This window comes from Pleurodeles waltl, chromosome 4_1, assembly GCF_031143425.1.
Source record: "Pleurodeles waltl isolate 20211129_DDA chromosome 4_1, aPleWal1.hap1.20221129, whole genome shotgun sequence".
Taxonomy (NCBI): Eukaryota; Metazoa; Chordata; class Amphibia; order Caudata; family Salamandridae; genus Pleurodeles; species Pleurodeles waltl.
In genome coordinates this window covers 916,934,600-916,962,017 of record NC_090442.1, presented here as the reverse complement: position 1 = coordinate 916,962,017, position 27,418 = coordinate 916,934,600, and the positions used below count along the sequence as shown (strand labels likewise).

General features: G+C 41.8%; 2 protein-coding genes across 2 annotated transcripts in view; one reads left to right on the top strand and one right to left on the bottom strand.

Annotated features, from left to right (window-relative positions):
* Window positions 1–27,418, top strand: part of FBXL13 (F-box and leucine rich repeat protein 13) — a 1,108,093-nt gene that overhangs the window by 406,472 nt on the left and 674,203 nt on the right. The window contains exon 10 of the mRNA XM_069229683.1: window positions 15,899–15,951. Coding sequence (XP_069085784.1) covers window positions 15,899–15,951 — 53 coding nt within the window. The remainder of the gene's footprint in view (window positions 1–15,898; window positions 15,952–27,418) is intronic.
* LRRC17 (leucine rich repeat containing 17) overlaps window positions 1–27,418 on the bottom strand; it is a 182,763-nt gene that overhangs the window by 92,641 nt on the left and 62,704 nt on the right. The window lies entirely within an intron of this gene.

Sequence of the window (27,418 nt, the reverse complement as noted above, 5' to 3'; positions counted from 1 at the left end):
GGCACAGGACCCATTTTTAATCCACACCAAAAAACAAATCAAAATCTGGCACTCCTTCCAAAACAATGGCCTTCATTTATTTAAAAAATCCATAAAGCAGAAACATAGGGCAACGGTTTCAACCTTCACGGTCTTCTTCCTTGGCCCTTCTTTCAAGACATATCTAACAGAAAGAATGTGGCCCTGCCCATTTACTATCTATATATGCCGTCATCCATAGAAATATATATATATATATATTTTTAATATATGTTTATATATATACATAGGAATTTGTTTTCTAACATTATCTTTTCAAATGTCCATCTAATATATTCTTCCCATTTTAAATATGAAGTGTAACCAAAAATAATACCACTAATTGGATGAGTCACTGTTTGTAACACAATAAATCATCAAATTAATATTTTTGTAGGCCTTTCAACAGAAAATGAGAGGTAACCGGATCTGATATTGTCAGACCCTGCCTTAACACCATAATACTAACCAATATGAACAGAAAGTTCCTCATCCTGTTCAATCCCCAGGGATAACGACTATTTAACTGAATGATGTATTCAGACTCCAATCTCCTTAATTGTTTTTCTCTGTCCCCTCTTCTCGGAGTGGCAAGGACCCTGTCTATGCCAAAAAATCTCATCTTCTCAACTTTCCCCTCATGCTCAAGATTACAATGTCGCGCTACTTGATACGCAGCATCCTTGTTCGATATTGCTCTCCAGTGCTCAAGAATACGTTTTTTCAGAGGAAAGATTGTGCTGCCGACATATTGTAATCCACATGCGCATTCTATTACATAGATGGCAAAATCTGAATTACAATTGATATACTTTTTAATATTCACTCGCCTGCCCGTGGGTAACTCATATTGCTTCCAATTTGAACTGTATTTACATGCTTTGCACTTGGCACATTTATAGAAACCTTGATATTTATCTAAAAAAGTTTCTTTATTCTTCCTTGTGTAACTATGTACCAAAATATCCCTTAAAGAACTACTTCTTTTGTAAGTTATCAAAGGAGTACGGCTAACTAGCTGCCCAACTGTTCTGTCAGCCTTGATGAGATGCCAATATTTTATGAGAATCTTTTTAACTTCTGAAGAATATGCATTAAAAACTGTCACAAATCTCGGGGCATTGGTGCCCTCTCTTCTCTTTTTGGGAATCAATAGTTCCGCCCTTTAAACTTCTGCTATCTTTTGGCATGCCTTCTTTACTACTCTGTATGGATATCCCCTAGATCTAAATCTCTGTGTCATTATTATTCGTTCTTCCTCAAAGCTTTGTGGGGTACTACAGTTTCTCTTAGCTCTTAATAATTCCCCGTAAGGTATGCTCCATTTTACATTCGGAGGGTGGTGGCTAGTTGCATGTAGAATACTGTTCCCTGATGTACTTTTTCTGAACAGTTTTGTGTGTAATGTGCCTTCTTTTACACAGACCTCTATGTCTAAGAATTCCATCACCTGTTTGTGTATTTTATGTGAAAATTGTAGATTTAGGTCCCTATTTGGTAATGAATTCAGAAAATCATGTAATACTGATTCTGGACCTTCCCATATCATAAATATATCATCGATATATTGTGTCCAAAATATGATATGTTGGAACCATTCCATCTTTTCATCTGCCATCACCCATTGTGTTTCCCACCATCCCATAAATAGACAGGCATAACTGGGAGCAAAGCAACTTCCCATCGCAGTCCCATTTGTTTGTCTATACCATTGAGCCTCATAAATAAAAAAATTGTTTTCCAAACAAAATTTTAACATATTCAGAAGTAGTTCAGAGTGTTCCAATAGTCTGATTGGTTTATTCCTAAAAAAATGTCGACACGCCTGAATCCCCTTCTCATGTGGGATACAGGTGTACAATGATACTACATCTATAGTTACCATGATATAGTTCATTTGCCAAGGAATATCCTGTATTTTGGTTAAAAAATCTGTAGTATCTCTGCAATATGAGTTTAAATTTAATGCATACGGACTCAAAAAATGTCGAGTGAATATTAAAAAGTATATCAATTGTAATTCAGATTTTGCCATTAATGTAATAGAATGCCCATGTGGATTACAATATGTCGGCAGCACAATCTTTCCTCTGAAAAAACGTATTCTTGAGCACTGGAGAGCAATATCGAACAAGGATGCTGCGTATCCAGTAGCGCCACATTGTAATCTTGAGCATGAGGGGAAAGTTGAGAAGATTATATTTTTTGGCATAGACAGGGACCTTGCCACTCCGAGAGGAGGGGACAGAGAAAAACAATTAAGGAGATTGGAGTCTGAATACATCATTCAGTTAAATAGTCGTTATCCCTGGGGATTGAACAAGGACGAGGAACTTTCTGTTCATATTGGTTAATATTATGGTGTTAAGGCAGGGTCTGACAATATCAGATCAGGTTACCTATCATTTTCTGTTGAAAGGACTACAAAAATATTAATTTGATTATTTATTGTGTTACAAACAGTGGCTCATCCAATTAGTGGTATTATTTTTGGTTACACTTGATATTTAAAATGGGAAGAATATATTAGATGGACATTTGAAAAGATAATGTTAGAAAACAAATTCAAATGTATATATATATAAACATATATATATATATTTTTTTTAATGTTTTCTATTTCTATGGATGAGGGCATATATAGAGAGTAAATGAGCGGGGCCACATTATTTCTGTTAGATATGTCTTGTAAGAAGGGCCAAGGAAGAAGACCGTGAAGGTTGAAACGCGTTGCCCTATGTTTCTGCTTTATGGATTTTTGAAATAAATGAAGGCCATTGTTTTGCAAGGAGTGCCAGATTTTGATTTGTTTTTTTTGTGTGGATGTATATATATATATATATATATATATATCAGTGAATTGGGCACCTGGTTGGGCTCTTTACTTTCTCTTTCTGCCTTTCCAATATGACTTCCTGACTCACAAACGCTGAGGTAGATGCTGTTTAGATCAACACCGTTTCCAAGCCATCAGTGTTCTACAGTGACGGAGTGCTGGAAAATGTTTGGCCTCTCTCTGAATCCATGTTAAGCTTTCATTGACGTTCTCAGGGATATATCTTTAAATCTTTTTAGGATTCATTGTGCATTCCTCAAAAAGGCTACGGAAAAAGTATTACCACTGAGCAGTTCTTATGTAACCCGGTTATATCCTTTTCCATAACCAGGGTGCTGAATATCGAGGGACACAATTCATATAGATTGTGCAGTGATTTACTCTTGTAATACTCCTGAATTCCAGTAGTAAACCCAAAGTAATACTGTATAAGTCATAAGAAAGCCTGGTTTACTCATCCGTCAGCTGGGAGTACTAGAAGTACACGTTGCACCCTCCGACAGCAAATCTTTTGAAATAGGATCCCTTGTGTTTTATGCTGCCACGTAGTGATGCACCACTGACCCATAACAATCTGTAGTGAAACAACTGCATATTGTTATTGGTTGAAAAATGGTAACTTATTACTATTGTAGTAGATTTCATGTGAGCGTTACCACTAAAGTGAGAGTCTGAGAACCATTTGTGTTCTCTTTTGCCAGTGATTCTTGGGTAATTTAAATTCAAACACGATCTGGCAGCTGAGATTACTATTACACTGCACATTTCACTCCAGCGTTGGCCCATCTGATGGGCGTTGTAAGTTCAGGCTTGAATGTATTATATTAAGCCATGAAAGACAGATTTAGTTGGTGCTGTGAAAACAAATAACATTGTTCTGAGTTTCATGTGGTTTTCATTTAATTCCCAGTAAGCTTATTTAAACGTATAACGTTCCAGATTCAAAAATCCTTCCTCTATGAAATAGTGGGACATGCCCGTGAAAATTCATGAGTAAGTCGAGAGTAAGTCGCACCTTGTGATTTGGGCTCAATGTTATTTATAGTAGGTGTTCTTTCTTTCACAGATTTTGTACTTATGTTAGCATCTCTTCCTCCTTTGCACGCTTAGGCCGAGAAGAAGCTTCTTTACCTGGACTGCAAAAGACATTTAAGATACATTAGAACATTGGAATGTTGGCAAGTCCATTGAAGACAATGGAGTGCTGCGGGCTTTTACTGGCTGGTAAAAGCCCGCAGCGCCAACATTCCAATGTTGGCTTTGTTGTGAACAAAGCCTCAATCCCCTCGGCTCCGTGAACAATTTGTTTTATTTCATAGAACATTCTGCCCTGAGTGGCAGAATGTTCTTATAGCCTTTGAACCCGCCATAGCGGGCTCTACCGGCTATTAAAGGCCGTTTCCCTTGTTAAATGCCCTCGCCTTCGGCTCGGGCATTTAACGCGGGAGCGGGCCTTTAATAGCCGGTAGAGCCCGCTACGGCGGGTTCTAAGGCTATATTAGAACATTGGAATGTTGGCATGTCCATTGAAGACAATGGAGTGCTGCGGGCTTTTACTGGCTGGTAAAAGCCCGCAGTGCCAACATTCCAATGTTCGCTTTGTTCACAGCAACAGCTGTGAACAAAGCCTCATGGAGGCCTAGGGGATTTTAATCCCCTCGGGCTCCGTGAGCAATTGGTTTTATTCAATAGAACATTCAGCCCTGAGTGGCAGAATGTTCTAATAGCCTTAGAACCTGCCGTAGCGGGCTCTACTGGCTATTAAAGGCCCTTTCCATTGTTAAATGCCCTCGCCTTCAGGCTCGGGCATTTAACGCGGGAACGGGCCTTTAATAGTCAGTAGAGCCCGCTACGGCGGGTTCTAAGGCTATAACATAAAAGGGCAGAATGCATGGGTTACACAGGCACTGTCGCGTAGGCACTCATTATTGTAGTGAGACTACTGGATTTTGAGCGGCAGAATCGCCTGCGGTGTGGGAGACTGAGTCTGACCCACTACAAGTGACACCTGTCACCCCAATCCGGATTTTGCTCCGGCTAACTAGCAGTGCCTCATCTCTACCCAAGGGCAGGGATGAATGGGCAGCCGAGCGCATGACAAAATTGATTTCTCAGGGAAATCGTGGTCACTCAGGTCACTCCAGTCTCATCCATTTCTCTTAGTTACATTAGTCTCACATACACAATGACAAACAGAGGCAGCATATATTTTAATAAGATTTTAATGAAGCAACTGCATCTTAGATAGCAAAGCATGTGCTGCAATAACCAGGACGATACAGCATGAAAAGATAAAAAATATGACAAGTAGAGTTCAGCATAGAAATAACACTACCATGTTGTCACTAGAGTCAATAGACTAATTCCTACCCAGGCTATTATAGAGCACAGCATGTTAAGCTCTAATTCTGCCCTTCAGGTTCCCCCGGGAAGACATCATCCTCCATACCTGAGCAAAGGCCTGAAGTCTGCATAAGCAGCTGTAGCGAATCGTTCAGCAATCAGCATACAGTTGTGGTTCTCTGGCCGGACTCTCCCTCTAACGTGTAAGGGACAGGGAAGTGTTTTTACAATAAAACAGCTGATGTTCTCAGAAAATGTCCTTACGTAAGGATGTGTGTTTTTCTATGAATGTCAGAGACCAAATTTGTACCACGTTCACCGGCAACCTATCTTACTACAGCCTTCAAAGAAGCACAGAGTGAGCAAGAATGTCTTGTTTGAGAAAGTAGTGCTGGCCTAGGCAAGAACTGCTAGACAGAGAGAAATAAAACAAGACCGCAAAAGTGGCTATTGTAAGAATAATAAAATGAAGCTTAATAAAATATAGCGAGGTTAAAGTGCACAGCAGCAGGCCTAGTAATAACGTGCATGGAGTTATAGCTAAAATGGCTACACAACAGCACTACCAAAAGTGATATTTTCACCTAAAAAGATATCATGTTTTTGGGAGGAAAATATCCTCTGCATGGTAATGGATGTGCACTCCTGCCCTCTATGTCCAATTGTCTGGAACGCTAATGCTGATTTGTTTGTCACAGGCAAACATAAATCATGCGTGTGAGCCATGATATGGGCCTGCCTCATGGATTGTGGTCTTATGGGCCGAGGAGGGCCATCTGAAGGGCTACTCTCATAGTGGCGGACGGCTACTGCTTTACCAGGAGTTAAGCAACATGAGCGCAATGGTGGCCGCATACTGTGTAGTATTCAGTAGGAGTGAACAGGTCCTCTCCAACCAATGTCACTGGAGTAAGGCCAAGAGGTTCACTCATTTTTAAAGTACAGCTGCTGTATGTTTAACTCACACTTGGCTTACATCTGTTTGGTGTGAAGTGCTGCACAGTGCAGAAATAGTATATCTGCGCTGGATCCATCTGTGCCTCGGAAGGATACGTCACAGGGATAATGCAGTACTGAGGAGTGGGTGCATGGTGAATGCATGTATTGAATTTATATGTACCTATGAGTGGTACAGTACTTGAAGTATGTAGTGCTGTGCAGTACATTGCATGCAGGATAAATGCATGTGCCTGGTATGTATACCTGTGAGTGATACAATACACAAAGGATGCGCTGCATGCATGTTAAATGCTTATGCTGGATGTATGTTTGCCTACGAGTGGTACAGTACATGAAGGATACATTAATGGACAGTGCATGCATGTTAAATGGCAGTGCTGGATGTATGTGTGCCTATGAATGGTACAGTACAGGGAAGATACAGTACTGGGCAGCGCGCACATGTTGAATACAAATGCTGGATGTATGGTGACTATCAGTGGTACAGTACATGAAGGACACAGTGCTGTGCAGTGCATGAATTCTGGGTGTGTGCACTGGGTTTTTATGTGCCTGTGAATGGTACAATACATGGAGGGCCCTAAGCTCCATTTTGGGAGACCCGGGGCTGCATGGTGAAACAAGGAGAGAAGGTATAGAAATCCCGCAGATAGATTTGTGTATTATTGCATTCCTGTAATTTGCGTGGGGGACACACTGGGACTCCCCCTGTACATTTCAAAGGGTGCTTTTTGATGCAGTGAGAGTTCACAACAAGGGGTAGGGGCACATCTCAGGAAGGAGACTGGGTAATCAAGAGAATCATAAAGAGTAGGACCAGGAGACCTGGCCTAACCATTTGATGCAAATATCTTTGTGCCTGACCTTCTGGTGTGAAATCTAGTCCCATGGCCTGTGTTGTGGAACCATCAGCATTGTAGAGACTCCAAAAGAATCAGAACCCCAACATAAAACTTTAAAGTCAGACATTAATCACATTGGTGTCAGGAAATGGGCTATAAGAAGGGGAGTTTGAGACCCGAAAAACTGTCATCTACCAAGCAGCCAGAAGGGGAAGCTCTGCAAGACTTCTGCCAGTGATCAGGACTGGGGGCCAAGACCTGCTAGCCTCCCTGCTGGGTGAAGAGACATCACCAAGGGAATCCAAGACCATCTGCCCTGTAGCCTGGAGCATCAGTGCTAGCCTGCTGCCATGACCAGTGTGCCATGTGAGGAAGAGAGCCTTGGAGCAAGCAAGATCCAGTGGGTAGCCCAAATGAGTGGGTGCCTTGTGCAAGGTGTGAGGAAACTGCTGTTACACCGATCGGACCATTGCCTGTGTGCAGGACAAGGTTGGTGACCCCCATCCCCCGTCAATATGCCAGGAGAGGGCTGCCGTGAGTTGAGCCGTGTAGTGTGCTGCACAATCAGGCCAGAGCCCATGTGCAGTGCAGAGGTGGCAACCACAGATGCCAGTAAGGACAACCATGGGAAACACTGCTGTCCAGTATTGGCCATAGCCTTGTGTGGCAGGAGGAGCTTCTGTGAAGAATTTCACTGTGCCGGTTGGACAGGAGTCTGTGGACTGTGAATTGCGCTGTCCCCGTATGTCACAAAGTGTGATTGGGAGCAACAAGACCTGCAATCTGTCAGCCTCCTATCGAAGAAGTAAGGGTGCTGTGGGGATCACCTGCACACCATCACCCAGACAAGGGACCCAAGACAGGATTGTAGCAGCCACTACCCACCTGGAGACACACTTAACACTTACCCCACAGGAGGAGCCGCAGAGAGCCTCCAGTCTCTTCAGGAGCCTGACAGTGAGTAAGAGACTCTGCACTGGCTAAGTGCAGTTGTCGGGACCTCATGCGCCTGACTCCTCTGATCCCAGCTGCAGCTGCAGTGACTGCCCGCGGATGTGTCACGCTCAGGAACTCCGAACACTTCGGACCTGCTAGTGTGGGTAAGACTGCTTGTGGGCCTGTCGGCCCTGGGGACATTTGCTGCTAAATTAGTGTGGTAGGCTAGAACACTATTGACTGTATGTTAGAGTCACAGTGGACCCTTAAGACTTGGACTACTGGTGGGGCACACCCTTTATGTCACCATTAGTAAATGTTAAAGACCGAATAAACACTAGCTTCTCAACCTCAAGGGGAATTGTGTGATTGTTTCTGAAAGTCAGACTTTCCTTTGTGTGATAGTGTTAGAAGTTACAGTATCTTTAGTTTTTCATAAAAGTGAATATTTGGCTAAACAATGATTTATTGCTGCGCATTACCATTTTGAGTTGTAGGCGGTGTTCAGTATCCTGTATCTTAATCTGCCCCCCTCCCCCACCGTGAAGGGAGCCTTGGACTGCTCAGAACACGCTACCCTGAGAGTCAAGTTCAGAATGGGTACTTGGCCCATTTGCTCAGCATCCATAGTAGGTAGGGCCCTGAAACACAAGAACCAAAAGATTTCAACCCCCATGGTTGAAACCAGTAGCCCTTGCATGCCAGTGGTCCTCTGAAAAGATTTCTGACAAGTTTCTTGCCTGGGCAAAAACACATATGGCTCAACACTCAAAATTGTATCCATGGTGTGAGAAAATTAACACATCATATCCATTATTCTTGTTAAATCAGCAACATATTCAAGAATAAATGATCACATAAGTCCAAAACTCATCAGGATTGTTCTTAAAATATTCTTTCTATATTCAAAATTCTTCCTAAAAGTGTCTTTTCACTGTAGCCAATGCATTACTTCCCTCAAATGGACTTCTTCAGGGATGATTATTTGTCCATGTAGGTCAAAAACACACCCACATCCCATGTCTCCTTCCTATCAATCATTCTCTGAGTAGTAGTCTTGTTTAAATCCCATATTGTGTAGGGAAAGACCTTTTACAGACTGTTAAGTCTAATATTCCACATATTTCTTAGGTCTTTTTGTCAGCCGGGATGTGAAATGCCTGCTGTTACAGGAGACACAGTATGGACATATGTGGAATATTGGACTAAAAGGACTGTAAAATTTCTCCCCCTATATAATATAGGATTGAAAGAAGACTAATATTTAGAGGCATTGCTCCTGCCTGCAGGGAGCGGCTAATAATGCTGCTGCCTGCGGGATCACTGTTCGTCTGTTTCCCTGCCCGCATCACTGTGGGCAGGAAAACAGATGAAAAGTCTGCTCCCAAAGGGCTGGAGCTTTCTTTCAGGCTCCCACCTGCTAGGAGCAGATTTGGTGTTTGCTCCTGCTTGGTGGGAGATCTGAAATTGCTCCCACCAAGCTAGAACAAACACAGGTTTCCTTGCCCGTGCTAGTGCGGACAGGGATACTGCTATGTCCCAGGGGAGTGCACCCCAGGACATAACCGGAGCCAGCCCTGGGGGACAAGATCCCCAGGGCCATTAATGGCTCAGGGAGCGGGGCTGCGCTGCCCCCTCACCCTTTATTGCACTGACTGTGCCCTGGTGGATGGGGTCCCCGGATTAAAAAATGGCCCCATCCCCCCCTCATTACACAACCGGGCCCTGGGGGATGATGTGTCCTAGGCTGAAATCGGCCATAGGCGGCTGCTTGTCCTCTCCCTTTCATTACACAACCGGACCCTGGGGCCCTCCTCCCTGGGGCCAAAAATTGTCTGGGGGGGGGGGGGGGGGGGGGCGGGGCGTGTGCCCCCTCCCCCTTAACTGCACGGGCCCCAGGGACCCCCATCCCGTAATACAAATATTTGTACTCCCGGGACCTGGCCAACCTGGGGGGGTTTAAACAAAACAAGCACAGAACACTGTGTTTTTTCCTTGTAATTTTGCCACAGATACATCACAAATTTGCTACAAAATAAAAAAAACACATTTTTGACTCTACTGAGTTTTCTCTGGGACCCCACCACCAGGTCTAGGGGGTCAGTGTATTCCTACCCTGCACCCTTGTTTCTTTTTTGCATTTTCGTTAGGACTCGGGACCGAATCCTGTGTCTTAAGATGGCTGCCACCACTTCCTGTTTGAGGTGATGGCAGCCTATCTGTCGGATCTGCTGACCCTCTGCATCTCTAGATACTCATAAATCTTTTCTCTTTACAACCTCCAAAACTACTGAATGGATTTACATCAAATTACATTACAAAATTACAAAAACACTCTTTCCAGGCCAAGATCTAGCTTTCTGCCAAATTCAGCGCAATTCCGTTCAGCAGCTCTGGCTGCACTCATGTCTAAAATCCATATGGGAAATTGCACGGAGAAAACAAGTTTTAGGACTCCCCATTTTTCTCGGCCCCAGCTTGACAAATCACCCCAAAACATTTCAGACAGTAGCTGAAGTGACTGCAAAACTAGTTATGAAAGTTTTGTGAAGACTCGTCAAGCAGCGCCAAAGTTATTAGCAAAATGAAAATCACTTTTCCTATGGAAACTAGGTCCTAACGATTACTACCTATTGGGGGTCGCATATGTATATATTTACTGCGTGGGGAGGATCTTCCTCCTCAAGACAGACATCATGAACAAAGAAGTTAACTTTTTAGATCCTCCTCACTGAATGAGTACTGGGGAAAGGAAAGGAGACTCTGACTACTGAAGATTATCTGTAAGTAATTAAGCACTGGGCCCCTGACCTAGAGGAGGGGCACAGACCTCAGGGGGTGCTGTGTTTAGCAATAGCTTTGAATTTAAAAACACCTGCTGCAGAATTCCTTGCCAGCTTTGAGGCAACAATAAAAACGTCAAGATAACTCTTGTGATTGATCTCTCCATCTAACAGAAACATTAGAGTTTTGTCTGGTGGCAGTTTTGACTTGCAGTAAAGTAGCGTAGATGGTTAATCCACTCAGCTGTCCACATCAAATACAGATGTGGATAGCTGAATGGATTAGAATGGCCAACTTTTACCAGTGCTTTAAAATAAATTAAATATATGTGAGAGAGTGGTTATAGAGAGATGAGGGGCACGTTTGCCAGGTGGTAGTAAGGGAATTCAAGGAGGAGGTCATGGGGTAGGGGGTGACAAAAAAGACTGTTGCAAAGGGCGCCACCAACGCTAAAGCCTGCCCTGAATGTAGCCATTACATAATCTACATTTCCTATTGATTCTGCAAAATGAAAGAGAGGCCATTATAATCAATGTTTGGACACTTACATATAGCTCCTATAGTGGCCTTGGTCTAGACTTTCCTTCTGTCAAGAGTGTAATGGTTGGAAACGTGCCCAGTACTTTTCTTCATGGTGAATCTTAAGTTTAGAAAAAAAATTGCTGCCTCTAAACCGTGTTCCATCCTTTTGGTGCAAAACTAAGACCATATTAGAACAAAACCTGTTCCATGTTTTAGGACTGGTTATAATAACTATGGGTCAGATGTAGCTAGCATTTTGCATGGCGCAAACTGCGAAAATCGCAGTTTGCGTCATGCAAAATGCGCATTGCGATGCAGATTCACATTTTGCGAGTCGGTTCTGACTCGCAAAATGTGAATACGACTCGCAGATAGGAAGGGGTGTCCCCTTCCTATTTGCGACTCGCACTGCGATGCTAAATTGCTTTGTGACCGCGAACACGGTCGCAAAGCAATTTGCAGTTACCACCAGTGTCACACTGGTGGTTACCCATCCGCAAAAGGGAAGGTGCCCTTTTGTGAATGTTGCCAAAAATGTTTTTTCAGAGCAGGCAGTGGTCCAGTGGACCACTGCCTACTCTGAAAAAACGAAACCAAATGGTTTCGTTATTTTTTTTGTTTTGCAACTCGTTTTCCTTTAAGGAAAACGGGCTGCAAAACAAACAAAAAAACTGCTTTATTAAAAAAGCAGTCACAGACATGGAGGTCTGCTGTCTCCAGCAGGCAACCATCCCTGTGAGTGCAGGGAATCGCTATGGGGTCGCAAAACACGACCCACCTCATTAATATTAATGAGGTGAGTCTTTGCGACCCCATAGCGATTCGCAGACGGTGTCTGAGACACTGTTCTGCATCCGAATTTGCGATTCATAAATTACTACATCTGGCCCTTAATCTCATCAGGAAAATGAGTGGGGAAACTTTAATTAATTAACTTTTAAAGCTGGAAACTCTGTTTGCCATCTCAGATTGCAATTTGCTATCTTGGGGCCAGATGTAGGAACAAAGCAAATTGCGACTTGCAAAATATTAATGAGGTGGGTCGCAATTTGCGACCCCATAGCGACTCAGGGCACTCACTGACATGGAGGCCTGCTGTAGTCAGCAGACCTCCATGTCCGTGACTGCTTTATAAATAAAGCAGTTTTTTTTTTTTTTTTTTTTTTAAGTGTAGCCCGTTTTCCTTAAAGGTAAACGAGCTGCACTTAAAAAAAAATCCGAAACCTTTTGTCCCTTGGACCACTACCTGCCCTGAAAAAATATTTTGGGGTCCATTCACAAAGGCGAAGGGGTCCCATGGGGACCCCTTCCAATTTGCGAGTGGGTTACCATCCACTTCAAGTGGATGGTAACTGCGACTCCATTTGCGACCGCGTATGCAGTCGCAAATGGAATTGCATACCACTGCGAGTCGCAAATAGGAAGGGAACACCCCTTCCTATTTGCGAGTCAGAAATGCATTTTGCGAGTCGGTCCCGACTCGCAAAATGCATTTCTGCATAGGAAACTCCGGTTTGCGACTCGCAAACGGCAATTTTTGCTGTTTGCGAGTCGCAAACTGTTTCCTACATCTGGCCCTAAGTTCTCTCCCTTTATCAGATTGGTAAGAATGTGGATATGATAGCACAAAAAGCCTACCCATCAAATCCTGTGTGCTCATCTTCTTGGCTACACTTACTATAAATACCCTACCCGGTCTACAAATTGGTCTGTGTTTTACTTTAGCTCTATACTGTCCATCTTGCTCTTTTTCTTAATTTAACTAACTACTTTTGTACACCACTCTTGTTGAGAGGGCTTGCTCTTTGTATAACCACGCCTCCTTTAGTTGCTAATGGTCCTTATTGTGTACTGTAGTCCATCACATGCCGTTAAACCGAAAATACTTGGCTTTGTATGTTTTGTATTATATCTAGGAATTGGATGTCAATCACACCCTCTTATCGCATCTTCCTAGTACAGTTAGCATGTGTATCTGGCAACTCTCACTCAGCAGTTGTGGATCAAAAGTAGTGCTAGTTTGATTACATGCATGTTTATTATAAAGGCTTTATCCTCCCATATCATTGTACATCTTCACTGGGAGCCCATCTACTCTCAACCATGGAGGAAAAAACAAAAAAGTATATTGAAATGTGATTAAGCGTTGTCAGAAAACATTTTGATCTGCGTTATCCAGTAATCCCACTTCAGATACAAGTGATGAAGAAGTATGTTACTCAGGAAACCAAGGTCTGTAAAACAGATCTGAAGATTTATTCAATACAGATGAATCAGGTGAAAGTAAGCAACTGCGTCCTTTCCTTATTAAAGGTCTATGAAAGCCAGGAGTCACATGTTTTGATATGTAAAACAGGAGCTGGATACTGTTTTCTAAATTATGGTATAAACCTGATGTAAGCAGGACGAATATGTGACTTTATTGTACGACCTTAGCAGTCTCATCTGTTTAGATATACTAAATGGTGACATAGATGGACACCAACCCACATTAATCTCAATTAAGTCTCTGCTTTTTGTGTATATTTCCTGACTAAAAGAGTACCTAGGCCCTAGCAATCTTCTCATCCTACTTGATTCTCTTGGGGCCAGTAACTTCAGGTGAGCTTGAGAGGAAGCGGTGCGGATACCCAAGGGGCATAGTTTCAGGGGTGGTGTCTGGGGTGCTACACCCCACCTAATAAAAGTATTTTCTGATAAATAGTTCGGTGCAGGGGCTTTAAATCGGGTATGGTGAGGTGTCTGTCAGATTTCACAAGAAATGTTTACATACATACAGACAAAAACAAACACACACTTTCCCTGTCTCTCTTTTAAAAATCCTAAAAATATATTTTTTTTAAAAAATATTGTTTTCTCTCACTTATTACTCATACTAACGCACACCTCTTTCCCTTTCCACTACTCCATAGGCCCCTCTCATGCACCCGGCTTATCGTATAATGTATTTTCACATTATATGCCAGCGTGATTGTTGGAGAATTTGAAGCTCACCTCCCCATTTTACTGTCCAAACTACGCCCCTGCAGATACTTCTGAAACGTATCCAATCATGGGCCTGAAATGTGTGCAGGAGGGCTAGTCATGAACTGTCGAAAAATAGGAATGTGCTTGTTCTGAACAATGCCTCACCCTCCATAATCTGGGAGCTTTGTGGTTTTTATGACATAGTCCAAGAAATCACAGCTGCGCTCCTGAAATACAGTGGTGATCGGGACCTTTCTATTACTGGCTCTAGCACCAAGATAAAGTCTCCACCCCAAAAGATATTTCTTGTATTGCATTCTAATCCAAAAGGTCAGGGGAGTACTCCTTAGGGCCATTCATGTTGATGAGCATAAATGCATATCATGCTCGAAGCAAGGCGGGAACAATTATCTGCACTCTATAAATGAAATCTACAGTTTTTAAATGATCTTCACCCTTTTGAGTACATGTGGTAGGAAGCTACAACCTTTTAGTCACCCATTTCGATGCAGACTTCATATGACTGAATGTGTTCAACTGGGACTTTAGTACTACGCCCAAAATGACTGTGTTCCTGTCTGGGAACGCTGTAACTCGCCTCTCTTCTTACCATTGGCGAGCCTTCTGATATTCCACGATAAGAGTGATATGTTTACTGCCATTATCCTACAGTACAGTTAACATATGTGTTATGCATTTTAGCTGACACCCTACGTGGCTTATGCATTGGTATGAGTAGGAAGTCCACTGACTTTCTACTCATGCACAAGTTAGGTTATAATTAGTTAATTCCGAATATGTACCTTGCACATTTAACTTGGAGGTTTTTGGCTTTGTGAATTCTGCCCAAGGTGTGCTTGGCTAAATTATGACTATTATGAGGTGTAAGCCTGAAAAAACACAGGACCCACTTTTAAAGGTGCATGCACTCAAGCTTTCAAGCACTTACACAATCGAGTTTCAGAACCTCTCTGTGGGGACATTTCACACCGTGTTACTAAACACATGCTCAAAATTTCACAAAAAGGCCTTTTACATGTTCCCAGTCTTCGAATAGCCACAAAAGGAGGATATCGTTTCCTAGTAGTTACCTCAAAACCGATTAGAATGTTCTGTGAGAATGATGACCGCTTCCTTTCCTGCAGTACGTTTAACAAACCTAAAAACATTGTTAATTAACAACTAATTCCTTGCCGCGGCAACCTCCACTTATTGGTAGTTAGCCGTATAAGCTCCCAGACCAGCAAATAGAGACACATTTACTTTGTTACAACTGGAAACATCTTTTTGAATCAGGCCCTACTTCACCGCTTTGAAAGCTGAGAGGCTTTTTGGCAGCATTTCCAGCACTCCAGAGATAAACCTGCTGCTCTCTGCTGATAAAGGGCTAAACCCAGAAACACGTGTCCAGTGATATTCAGAAACATACAGCATTAGCTGCACCTACTAAGGTGAACAACTACTGGCTATTTAATGAAGTAAGACTGAACTTGAACTACATTTACCATGATGCAACGGGGCTGACTGCGTGCTGGGGTGTGAGGCAGGGTGCTCCCAACTGTTTCCTACTTCACAGCTTTACTTCTGGAGAGGTGACAGTTTAATAAATATACTGATTTGTGCCAGCCAACTTGATAAATTGAAGAAGTTTATGAGAAACCCTCAACTTGCTTTTATTTTCTATTTATAGGTGAATGTAAGAATGTGCAAGACTTAAATGTATCAGAATGCCAAGGCCTAAATGTAAGTAATAGATGTTTTCTTTGCAAGTTTCTGTTCTGCGGATATATGCTTTCTTTATACATGGAGTCACTAAATCATAGTCTGAATATTTGCTTTGGAACAAATATGAAAAACATGATGTACTGCATATTATCTACATATGGATTCACTTAGGAGTTGCGTTGAACTTCAGCTATGGAAAAAAACATAAGCATGCTAAAATGCGCCTGAAAAGAAAAAAACATTTTCAAATCTTTCTTGACAGCACAGCTGTTGCCAGCCTTTATGGTGTTACCAGAGAAAAAGCTTTACGAAGCAGTGCTAAGAGATGGGATTAGGCTCTGTCCAATCCTTGACCTTCCTCCATACATGTTTTACCCTGTGCTGAATCTGAGGGTTTCTGCTGAAAAAGAGCACTTGTATCGCACTTCTTATCTTGTGAGAAAGATAATGTTTGACACAGTAGGTACTAGATGAGTATTATGACAAACCAATGATACAGGCTAATCTTATCACTAAATGTTAAAGATATGCTTGGCATATTAGTCGTCAAAAATATGTGTTAAAGGCAAGCTTTTCTCCGTGGATCGTTATTGCACTGTGTTAAAGCCTATAGACAAGTATTTTTTTACAGGGAAGCCGAAAAATGATGGCAGCAGTCAAGGATGCTGGTGTTGGTTGCTCCTTCTGATAAAAACCTGGGTCTACAAGATTTCCATAGTGAAAGTCCTTGTTAAGTTTTTTATTCTTTTGCTGATTGTAAATGTGTGCATATTTGTAATTTTATGACTATAGGCGTGGTGGTTGTCTTGTTCAAAAGCTTATGCGCAACACAGTAGGCCAGAGTTGGATATGGTGACAAGCCAATAATAATGTCTATGTATCCGATCAGTTCATTGTAAAACGTTAAGCCTGCAGGTCTGATTTGCTCAGTTATGAAAAGTTACTAGAAAGGCCAACATTTATTGTGGGAAAAATATGTTAAAGCTAATAGCCTGTAAAGGGTGAATTGTTTATAGATTGTTTATAATCTATGCCATTCCAAGATGGCCACCTGCTATTATGTGTAATTTATTTGCCTACTTTTTATCACAATCATATACAGCCCAAGTTGAGACAGCAGCATTTTAATATCTATTGCATATGCTTGTTGAGTATGTGTGTTGTAATGTGGATAAATGTGTGGACAAATGCAAGTGTGTTAGTGAGTCAAGTGAATGGATAGATGAGTGACAGAGTGCATGTATGATGAATCATTAAGTGCCTTAACTCACAACTGATTGCAGAGGCACTTTCATTTATAATTTCTTTTAATTAACTTATATTTTAAGGTAGAATTGGTATGGCCAATGCTTGTTGTAATTTAAAATGGTGTCCGAAAAGATGTAAAATATATCAGCAAAGTAGCCTTTTGCTTAATGCATCAACAATGGACTGATATTAATATTATTCTAAGTCATGACGATTTTGTACAATGCAGTATTTGCTGTTGACATGATTTCTTGTCTCTTGGAGTGTCAGGGCGTGCTGACTGCTGTGAGATAGTTATGAGACCCTTTGTCTGGGTGCTGGGCCAGTCAGTGGTTACTGGACTATATGCATAGTGGGTGCTGTTACTTACCACTGCTGCTAAGGACCTCAGCCACACACTAACTAGATAACTCTGGCAAAGCACAAAGGGCACAGGGAGCCACAATATAGTAGTCAATCCCACCGAGATCTACTCACAAGCCACACTTCTAAAGTTAAGGAAATAGTTAAAGGCCTGTATCTACACACCTTAGCATATAAACGTCAGGACCCCAGTAGCCTTAGAAGTTCTTCCTCGAAAGTTACATTTCCAAGAGACACCTTTTGGAGTAATAGGTGTATTTTACAAATCATCAAAAATAAACAAATGAATGAATAATACCAAAGCTACTCTTGTGTTCACAGATTGTAGTAAGTTTGGATGTCAAATGCAGGATGGCATAGCAATCATACACAATGCGCTTAATGTCCAGTGAAAACGAGTGCAGAGAATGGGTAATTTTTTTACAGGTGGGTAAAGATGGGCTCTTTTTGAAACATGATCCCAGAATGCTTTCTATGATTTAAACAGTCTGACTTTAAGCACTACAAATTGAAGTGAAATTGACATTACGGTGTTCATCAATCGCTATCTATAGCCGAATCTTCTTACTCCCAGGTTACAATGAGAATTGTTCTAGAGGTATCTATTACAATATATTTTTGAAGTTTGAGGTGTCTGCCACTTATTAATGGGGGAGTTGTGAGTTGTCTGGTCCTCGTCCTGGTGTCTTCATTAGCTGCAACTAAGAGGGTTTGAGTTCCATCCCAAACAATTGTACTAAAAAGCTCCAAAGCCTTCTTGTCCAGTTTGAGTTACCAAGCCAAATCCCAAATCCCTAGTGTCCGGTTAACTGAGCCAATGGAGACCTAGTAGTTGGTGAGAAAGTTGCACAGGTCATAGTGTATAGGGACCAGTTACACCTCTAACTAGTCCACTGGCAGTGTTCTGACAGAGAGCTACTGGTGCAGCTATGACCTAACCTAGAGCCTCTATGGGCACCAAACTTTAGCGTGTTGTGTCCGTTTTAAAGGGATGCATGGTATTTGGGGTATCCACGACACTGCCTGATTCTGACAACTGGAGAATACAATTAGAATTCTACTACACCTTGTGATCTATGATATCTACAAAACTGGTTGGTGTGTATATATATATATATATATATATATATATATATATATATATATATATATACATTTTAAGAATCTAGGATGAAAGTGAAAAATCCTTATGTCTCTGTTAGGATGGAAGCAGTGCGACTGAGGCTCTATGAAGACAGGCAGTGCAAAAGACCGTTCAAGATCACTGACAAAGTCCTTCACTTATCCAAGCATGACCTCAACACCCGGGACAAGTATATATCTTCAAGGCCGATCACAACCAACTGGCTGTTGGCTTCAGGACATGCTCAGTGCCACAGATATCCATGAGCTGGGCTTTATTCCTTTCATCCTGGGTAGAGCAGTGTTCTCTTCTATGAGGGTAGGCCAGGAGCTTGTCCTCCAGGTCACGGCACAGCAGCTCTGCTTCTAAGTGTCATACAATTGGTTCCTGCCTTACTTGTGAAACTGCAGTTTCCGTAGTCGTGGTTTTGATCAGATGTCTGTCATTGCTAGTCCTACTGAGCGTCTTATGAAATCTAGACAGATCCAAGGAAGTGACTGTAGAGGAGCCATTTTATGCAGTTTAGGGGGCATTGGAATTTGGAGTGTATCAAAATGTGTTGTGTTCAAACTACATAACTCTAGCAAACCAGTGCAGGATATCTGTTCCCAAATCTTTCAATCCTGGAGGGAAAGAGTATGACACAAAAGGTCAGAGGAGGGCAAGTTCAGAGTTCCTGAGACTGATCTGTCCAATTTCCAGGCAGCTAATTGTGTAAGGCGGAGGCCATTTATTAGGAAGGATAAAGAACAGACATCCGAAGTTGGGGGTAGGCTGTCTTTAGATTAGAGGTGGCTACCCATGCAGCCAAATTAGTTTTGGTCAGTCAATTTTGGTCCTCTAGTAGAGCCCCGTAGAGCCCCGTTTTTGGCAGGATACAAATGTCTGTTCCCACATCCTTCCCAGGTGGTCAACAGGGCTTTGCCTGGGAACTATATATGAGGAAAGGCACATCCACAAGAAGGGATGTTAGGCCATCCTCTGTCTTGTGTTGGAGTCCTTGTGTAGAACATATTCGCACATTACATGTAACCCTCTGCGGGCCAGGTCTTGCACCCAGCCCTCTCTGGGTGGCCGACGCCCCAACCATGCACTCTCACTTTGCACAGACTTCAAGCATGAGCTGGCCCCTTTTATTCTATTTTTTTATTTTAGGCTTGAAATTCAACAGCTCCAATTCCAGGAAAATGGTCTTTATAAGTGCCTTGCTTTTGTTGAGAGCTGAAGTGTTAGTGCTTTAGTTCATTAGAATTCTTTTGTGACACTGTAGTTGATTGCTAGGAAGGTAACTGACAAACTGCTGCTATTTATGAAATATGTTTGTCTGCATTTCAGAATATTTTACTGAATTGGAAATGGAAAATATTGGTAAACTCATAGAAAGTGTGTATTCATTTTAGCATTCTGGAGCACTAACCATAATCTCTATAACAAAAAGAACCCTCTTATTGTGTTCATTTCTAAATAAAATGCTTTAGATTTTACAGCTTTGAAGTAATCAAAATGGTTTCAGGTGTGCCACACACTTGTCATAAATTCAAAATGTTAGCACTGTAGTTGTTGCTTAGGACACTGTGGGAAAACTCAGTAGAAAGTGGCAGGCTGCTGCTATTTTGAAGTATGTTTTACTCAGAATATCAGACTTTAACCTCACACAAGACTGTGTGAACTCACAGAAAAGCTTCTGTCTTTCTAGCTTCTGGAACATCTCAATTAACCTTTATGAGAAAATTATGTCCGAAAACAGTTTTTTCTTTAATATGGTTCATCATATCCCCAGCAGGGTTCAGCATTTTTCAAACAATAAATCACCTCAGAGCTCACCAGAATTCCTAAAATTAATTTGACACCACCAAAAAAGTATTTATATTGTTACTAAAATATGCTATCACCGTTTATTTGTGCTCCTTTTTGTAACCCTCAAAACCTAGCTTTCACTATAATGCATTTCAGTGAGGACCATCACCCTGAGACCTGTAGACATGTTGTCCCTGTTGTGGCCATGCAATCAAGGAGGGGGTCCCTTTTAGTCCCCCCTCTCCCACATGCCACTGGGGTCGGGATGTGCTCACCTTACCCCATTATATGTTTTTTTCATTCTATTTCAGGCATCAGGGACTATTACCCTGAGTCCTGTAATGGCTGCCACAAAATATATTTCATGTTGTAGTCAGCAATCAGGATTGAATAGTCCATTTAAAGTTGTCAGCTAGGGCATATGTGGATACTAACAGTCGAGATACACCTATTTTAACCCCTTCATGACCACCCTGGTTACCTTTTTAATTGCAAATTTCTCACATAGCTGAACTAAGTCACACCAAATCACATCAAGCATGCTTTCCTAGTAAAATTATATTTTTTTAGTCCGATTTGGAGTAGTTCTGCTCAGCATTTTGCTGTATCTGCGCCAGACGTTTCCTATCAAATTTAAGATGGGAAATCAACGTTTTGGGACCCTCTCTTTTTCCCTGACCCTGCTTGATAGATTATCGCCAAACTTTCCAAGAAGGAGCTGAGGTTGATTCACTTTTTTTTGGAAAAGCTTTCTCCAACCTTAAATTCTTTCACTTTTATTATTTCCTCTACCACCCTCTTTTTAATTTCTTTTTCGAGACAAATGAATAATGCAGGAGACTTTGGTATAGGTTTTCGGTTCTGCACCTTTAAAAGCGAATTAATGTGGGCATTGTCTTTTGAATGACGTCTGTCAAGGTGAAGTGCTGGTGCATGCCATTGGCAGTGAAAAATATGCTTCTGTCAGAATTAAATTGCTGAAAAATAATCCATCCCTAAAGTTACCCTCAAGAATCACTTTGTCCGCATTTGCTGCTTGGCACTATAAAAGACATCCAAAAGAGTGTGCAAACAAATCCAAATATACAAACACACACAGAAACAAACACCTCTCTGACTCCATGACTCCAACCGATAATCATTCTCTGCCAACCCCTGAACATGGTGGATCTGGTGATCCACTATCCCTGCGGAACAACATATGAAGCCCTCACACTTCCAGGCTTCTGAATCATTCCCTTTCCTCTGCTTAGGGAAGCACACCCACCCTGCTGCCCAAAATGCTGCATGATCAGCTCACTACAGTTCCTTGATCTACTTCTGCTGCTTCCTGTCCAGCATGGAGTTCTGGAACTGGACCATACACGTCTGGCTGGAATAGTGCCCCCTGGATTCAGCAGTACCCACACGGCTTGACTTGACCCGCTCTTTCACTCAACATCAAGGTCTGCAGGATAGGCTTCCACAAGACTTCCTGCCAGATATCCTCTGGTACTACACCTAAGTATTTGGCTAGCACGACCTGCACATATCCGGATTAATGTCGACACACCATGATGGAGAAGGAGTACAGAGTATAACACCCTTTTCCTGAGGTCAGGGCACTCTACATAGTTCTACCCAAGAGGTAGTGTGACTTTTATTGGCAGAGGTGACTTTACAGTACCCACCGATCGATGCCTCAAAAATGTGGTACTGTTCCCACTGATTAATAGTTAATTGTTCTGCTGCATCCTACAATCAGTATTTAGTAAAAGTGGCAGCATACGCGCTGATGATGAAAACAATTTAAGGAACAAGAGAAAGAAACTTTATAAATGGGAAGTTTCTGGTGAGGCTATGTTCTCCATCTCTGGGGGTTACACACGCATGCAGTTTTGACAAGCAAAGAGGCATAATATTAGAAGTCCCACAAAGAAGGACCTTGATGGTATTGATTCAGTCATTTATGAGCACAGCAGCAGACAGCAAGCTGGAAAGCACAGATGACAGATCTTCGCACACGACCCACCCTCCTGGTATTCTGGGAAAACGTACGAACATTTTCTTCTGCATATTCCCCTGTGCTTGATCTAATTGTCTTCAATCTGTCTGACATTACTGTCCTCGACCCCCTACTAACCTACCACATCTGTCCTTCTGGCTAGTCTTTGTAGAGGTGTATTCTCTCTGATCTTTTGGGTAACTGTTATATGTAAATCACTATAATCTCTAAACCCACATTGTTATATCACCCAAACAGACAATGGAATAAAAATACTTCTTACTGCCAACTGGATTGCAAAAATACTATCTTCTGTTTTTCCTTTCTTGGTATGAGGCCATGGCATGGCATTTCTATAGAAAACAACCATGTTTTACCAAAAACAGATGGAAGTGCCATCAGTGTACTGCAGATCTAACTGGTTGAAACTGATTTGGGAAGACAAACTCTTCTTTGAAGTAAGAACTCACACTTTAGCTGCACATCTGAGAGAACTAGCATTGAAATGCTAGGCCATTGCTAATACCAGAGCAGTATTATTTTGAATTTATGCTTCCTCATCCATACACTTCTGTAAGCCTCTGGATACCTCAAGTATTTTTTTCAAATACTAAGCAACCATTCTCGAACCTATGTTATGTCACCTTTGGTTACACTCATTACAGAGAGTTTGCAACACCGGTGGGAGTAAAATAAATTGTTCACACTGAATACAAGTTTAATTGTGCAGAATTAGAATTAAGAGGCATTCCCTCCGTTGCTCCTACTAATGGCACTTAGTAGAACATACATCTGAGGAGATCCACTCTTCAAAAGTAGGCAGTACTTAAAATATTTGATTTATCTCAACAAAACAAAATTTTCCTTATAGGAAAATAAGCAAAAATGCAATTGAAGCGCGTATGGTTAAATAACCTTGGGAAGAGAAACGCCCTCCAAAAAGCATATAGTGAAATAATGATAGATGGTGGGATAGGCCATGCTTCTGCAGTTACAGAAAAACCGGTAACGGAAAGAAACCAAACTGTTTTGGATCTAAGACTGACAAAAATAACCCTAGACTGTTTCAGAAGCTGCTGGAGTGGATTGTAGAATGAGGTGATGAGTAAAAAGTGCTGTCTCATTGTTATTTTACTACGTGAATAGCTAGGATGTTTCAACTAACTTTTATACACAAATTCTAAAATTAATTTAGGAACAAAGATGAGACCTACATTCTTGGAAGCAAATGGCAGAGCTCTCAGTGAAGCTATATATTTCCTTTACATCTACGGCTAGCACTGTACATATCAATGCTTCAAATTTCTCAAAACTGGTATCTAAGCGCAAGAACGTTGACGCTTTCCTCTGGTCCTGTTTTTCACCACAACAGTGATTCAAATTTAAATAAATCAGATTCATGGTATGTAATGTTCTTTACTTTAGTACTTAGATTTCCTTTACATACCTGCTTTTTGATTGCTTATACATCTGGTGTCTGTCCTTTCTGCTCAACCTGAGAAAGATGTGTCTACCATGCACCTATTATTCGTATTGTTCACTGGCACTGGATCCCTCAGATGTTCACCCGCTTGAGTCCCTGCCGTAGTTAGTCTCAGAGTCCACAGTAACATTACAAATAGAGATTAGGAAAATGAATATGCAGGAGATGTTTCCTTGGAGTCCTTGGGCAATCAGATGTTACTGGACACCACCCTATGTGAGCAACGCCCTGTGTCCCAGAGCCAAAGTACTGGTACGCCCAATCCAGATCGTTAAAAGACTTCCTTCATTTTATAACAGTTTCACTGGATTTCAAACACACAGACAACCGTACACCACCCCAGATGGTCAAAAGGGCTCATCCCACCCACCAAACATTTTACTGGACAAATATAGGAGTAATCCATCAACTAACCAAGACTGCCAAATACCCATATTATCATCAGCGGTAAAAAAGTGCCTGGGTCGCTATAAACGAAATATATAAATCCAAACAGAATGGACTGCCGATTTGGAAAAAAAGAGTTGAGCAGCTGTTTAAGTGTTTTAGTTGGATATATTGCAATTGATGCCCCCACCTTTCCTGTTGAAGTTCATCTTGCAATTCTACATACATTTTTAGTGCTCCATCTTGTAGCAGTTGTCCTAGTGTGAGGATACCAAACTGTCATCGGTGCATGAACCTACTTCAGGGAGAAATTGGCAAGCAAGAGAGAAAAATGGAAGCAGTTGTTAAGACGAGGTCCATGTGACTCCCTGTACTAGGCCAAAGCACCATTTGGGGGGGCACGGTGCATAAAACATCTCTCTGGGCCTGTCATTCAAACAACCATATCCATGCTTTAACATTACCACAGATATCTCCCTGGCCAAATATGGTGGGTACGTACAGGAACTTGCCACCAGTGTTCACAAAAAAACAACCTCGAAATAAGAATAATGTAATGGCTCTACAGATGTCCAGTGACCGTAAAAGGGACATAATGGCTTTCTGATATTATATAAAAAACAATTGAGCAGCCTTCTGTTATGCAAAGAACACACACCAGGTGGTACAAATGGTTTGGCATCCCTGCTTAGTAGAAGCAAAGACTTCTGCTATGACAGGAGACAATACAAGCCTATCCCAGAAGTGGGTAAGAGAACAACTGGGTAGCTCTGTGATCAGTAGGAGCAAACAATAAGTGACACAGGTCACATGTGGCTGCCAAAATGGAGGGGGAATCCAGCATGTCCATCCTCAGAGTTCAGGCCTGGGTAAGGTGACAGTAATACACTGATTTAAGTCATCTTTGGAACATGCAACCAAATTGTTTACATTTGGCGAATTATGCCTTAAGTACAGTTAGGTGAAGGTATATCTCCAACTATCCAGGTTCACCCAAACCCACGGCATTCTATTCCCTATCTGGCTGCGCTTCATCAAATGTGTTATGAAAGGAATTCACTGCATATTCACATTAGTAGCTGAACAGGCTTCCTGTGAATTTAACTTTGTCCTGTCCACACTCCTGTGCTCTCCGTCAGGGCCCATCCATAAAGGTGGGATCACATTCATCTCCTGATAGAAATGACATTGTCATGTGTTGGAGTTGCAGATATTCACAAAAATAAGACCCTTTTCAGGGAAAAGGTGATGATACATAGAAGAACACCTAAATCAATTTTCAAAGTAACAGAATTTCAAAAACACGTTTTGTTAAAATCCAGCAACTTGTGCTGAGACTTGAGGTAAACTTCAATCGATGGATGTTAAATGTATCAAATTCTACTTGGACAATGTTGCGAGCAAAGCATCAAGCATTTGTAAGGTTCAGACATAGTAAGAAGGGTCAGCCCTTATAAAAACAGGGCTTTGCAAACCTTATATCACACTAAGGAAGACAAAACTTTCTATATCATAGTGAAGGCAGATTCCACAATGGGCTTGTAAATGGCATCAGTGTTTTGCAGAGTACCTCTCATGGACATCTAGAGAGTAGTGACGTGGAAAACCTGCCATTCCTTTATAAAACATTATTGTCTGGATATGCCAACCTGGGGCAGTACTACAGATAGGGGGACTTTCCCTGTTTGCACCATGGCACACCTTTCAGCAGGTGTGCCGGGCGCAAATAGGGACAGTGCATCTTATTATGATGAATGTTACACACTCCAGGCAGTTGCGAGTTCGCGGTTTCCCTAAGTGCAACACATTCAGTGAAATACAGAGCAGCTGTTTACAAGTCACACTGTGTTTCTATGTGCAAGTGCCAACCCGCCTGCACTTTGAAGAGGGAAACGAGATCGTCTTGCAGACATGTGCAATGAGCGACTGCACCCGCCTGCAGTGGGATGTCTGAGGGAGTCCATCGTGCCCTCTTCAATTCCTCCAGAGGGCAGCCCTCAGGTGTTGCACTGACAGTATGCATCCAAGGCCCTGTTTGTCGTTGTGCTCACTTCTGCAATATAGCGCTGAGGCAGAGTCGTTTCCTCATTTGCATGCGACCATGCCTCCATACAAATGAGGGCAGGTCTTCTGAAGATAGGGCGGGTGCTACATGTGCTACAGTGCTATCTGTATTACAGAAGGGGCAGCACAAACGTCTGTGGCCCCGTCTGTAATACCAAAATGCCCGAGGGCGCCCAAAGCTGGCATGCACGCCTATTTTGCCCCAGGCCACTTTTTGTAATACAGCTCCAGATGGAAAACAAAGTAGTTATCTAAATATGATGGGCCTTAACTCCACTTACCATTTCTAGGGAAGAACAAGCATTTGCAACGCAATCGGTCTTGCATTTGCTAGAGTAAGAGGTATTGGCGTTGTAAATGATAATGTTTTTTGCCCAGGTGTTTTGGTTTGGAATGGAGTGGATGTATGTGGTGTGGTGTGGAATTACGTGGTTATGTTGCATTATGTTATACTGTGCTTTGTGTTATGTAATGCTGTTTTGTGTTGTTATGCTATGCTGTGTTATGTTATGATAGGTTGTCTTATGTTGTGGTATGCTATGTTGTGTTATGCTAGACTATGTTACATTATGTTATGCTATGTTGTGTTATGCTGTGTTATCCTACATTGTGTTGTTATGCTATGCTGTATTATGCTATGTTGTATTATGCTATGCTGTATTGTGCTCTGTTGTGTTATGATATGTTATGCTGTTATGCTATGTTGTGTTATGCTATGTTGTGTTATGCTATGTTGTGTTATGTTATGTTCTGTTATGCTATACTGTGTTAAGCTATGTTATGTTGTGCTACACTGTATTGTTATGCTATACTATGTTGTGTTATATTATGCTATATTGTGCTATGTTATGTTATGTTATCCTCCAGGTATCTTATAAAATACTATTTGCCAACAACAAATACTTCTAACGCATCCACAGCCACTACCCGACCTAAAAGGCATGCAGTTTATCTGTCGACACTGGTCTCTTGAAAAACCGAAGTACAGTTTTGTGAACCTCTATAACACTGCTCGAGGTCCCCCAAAGGTGGTATA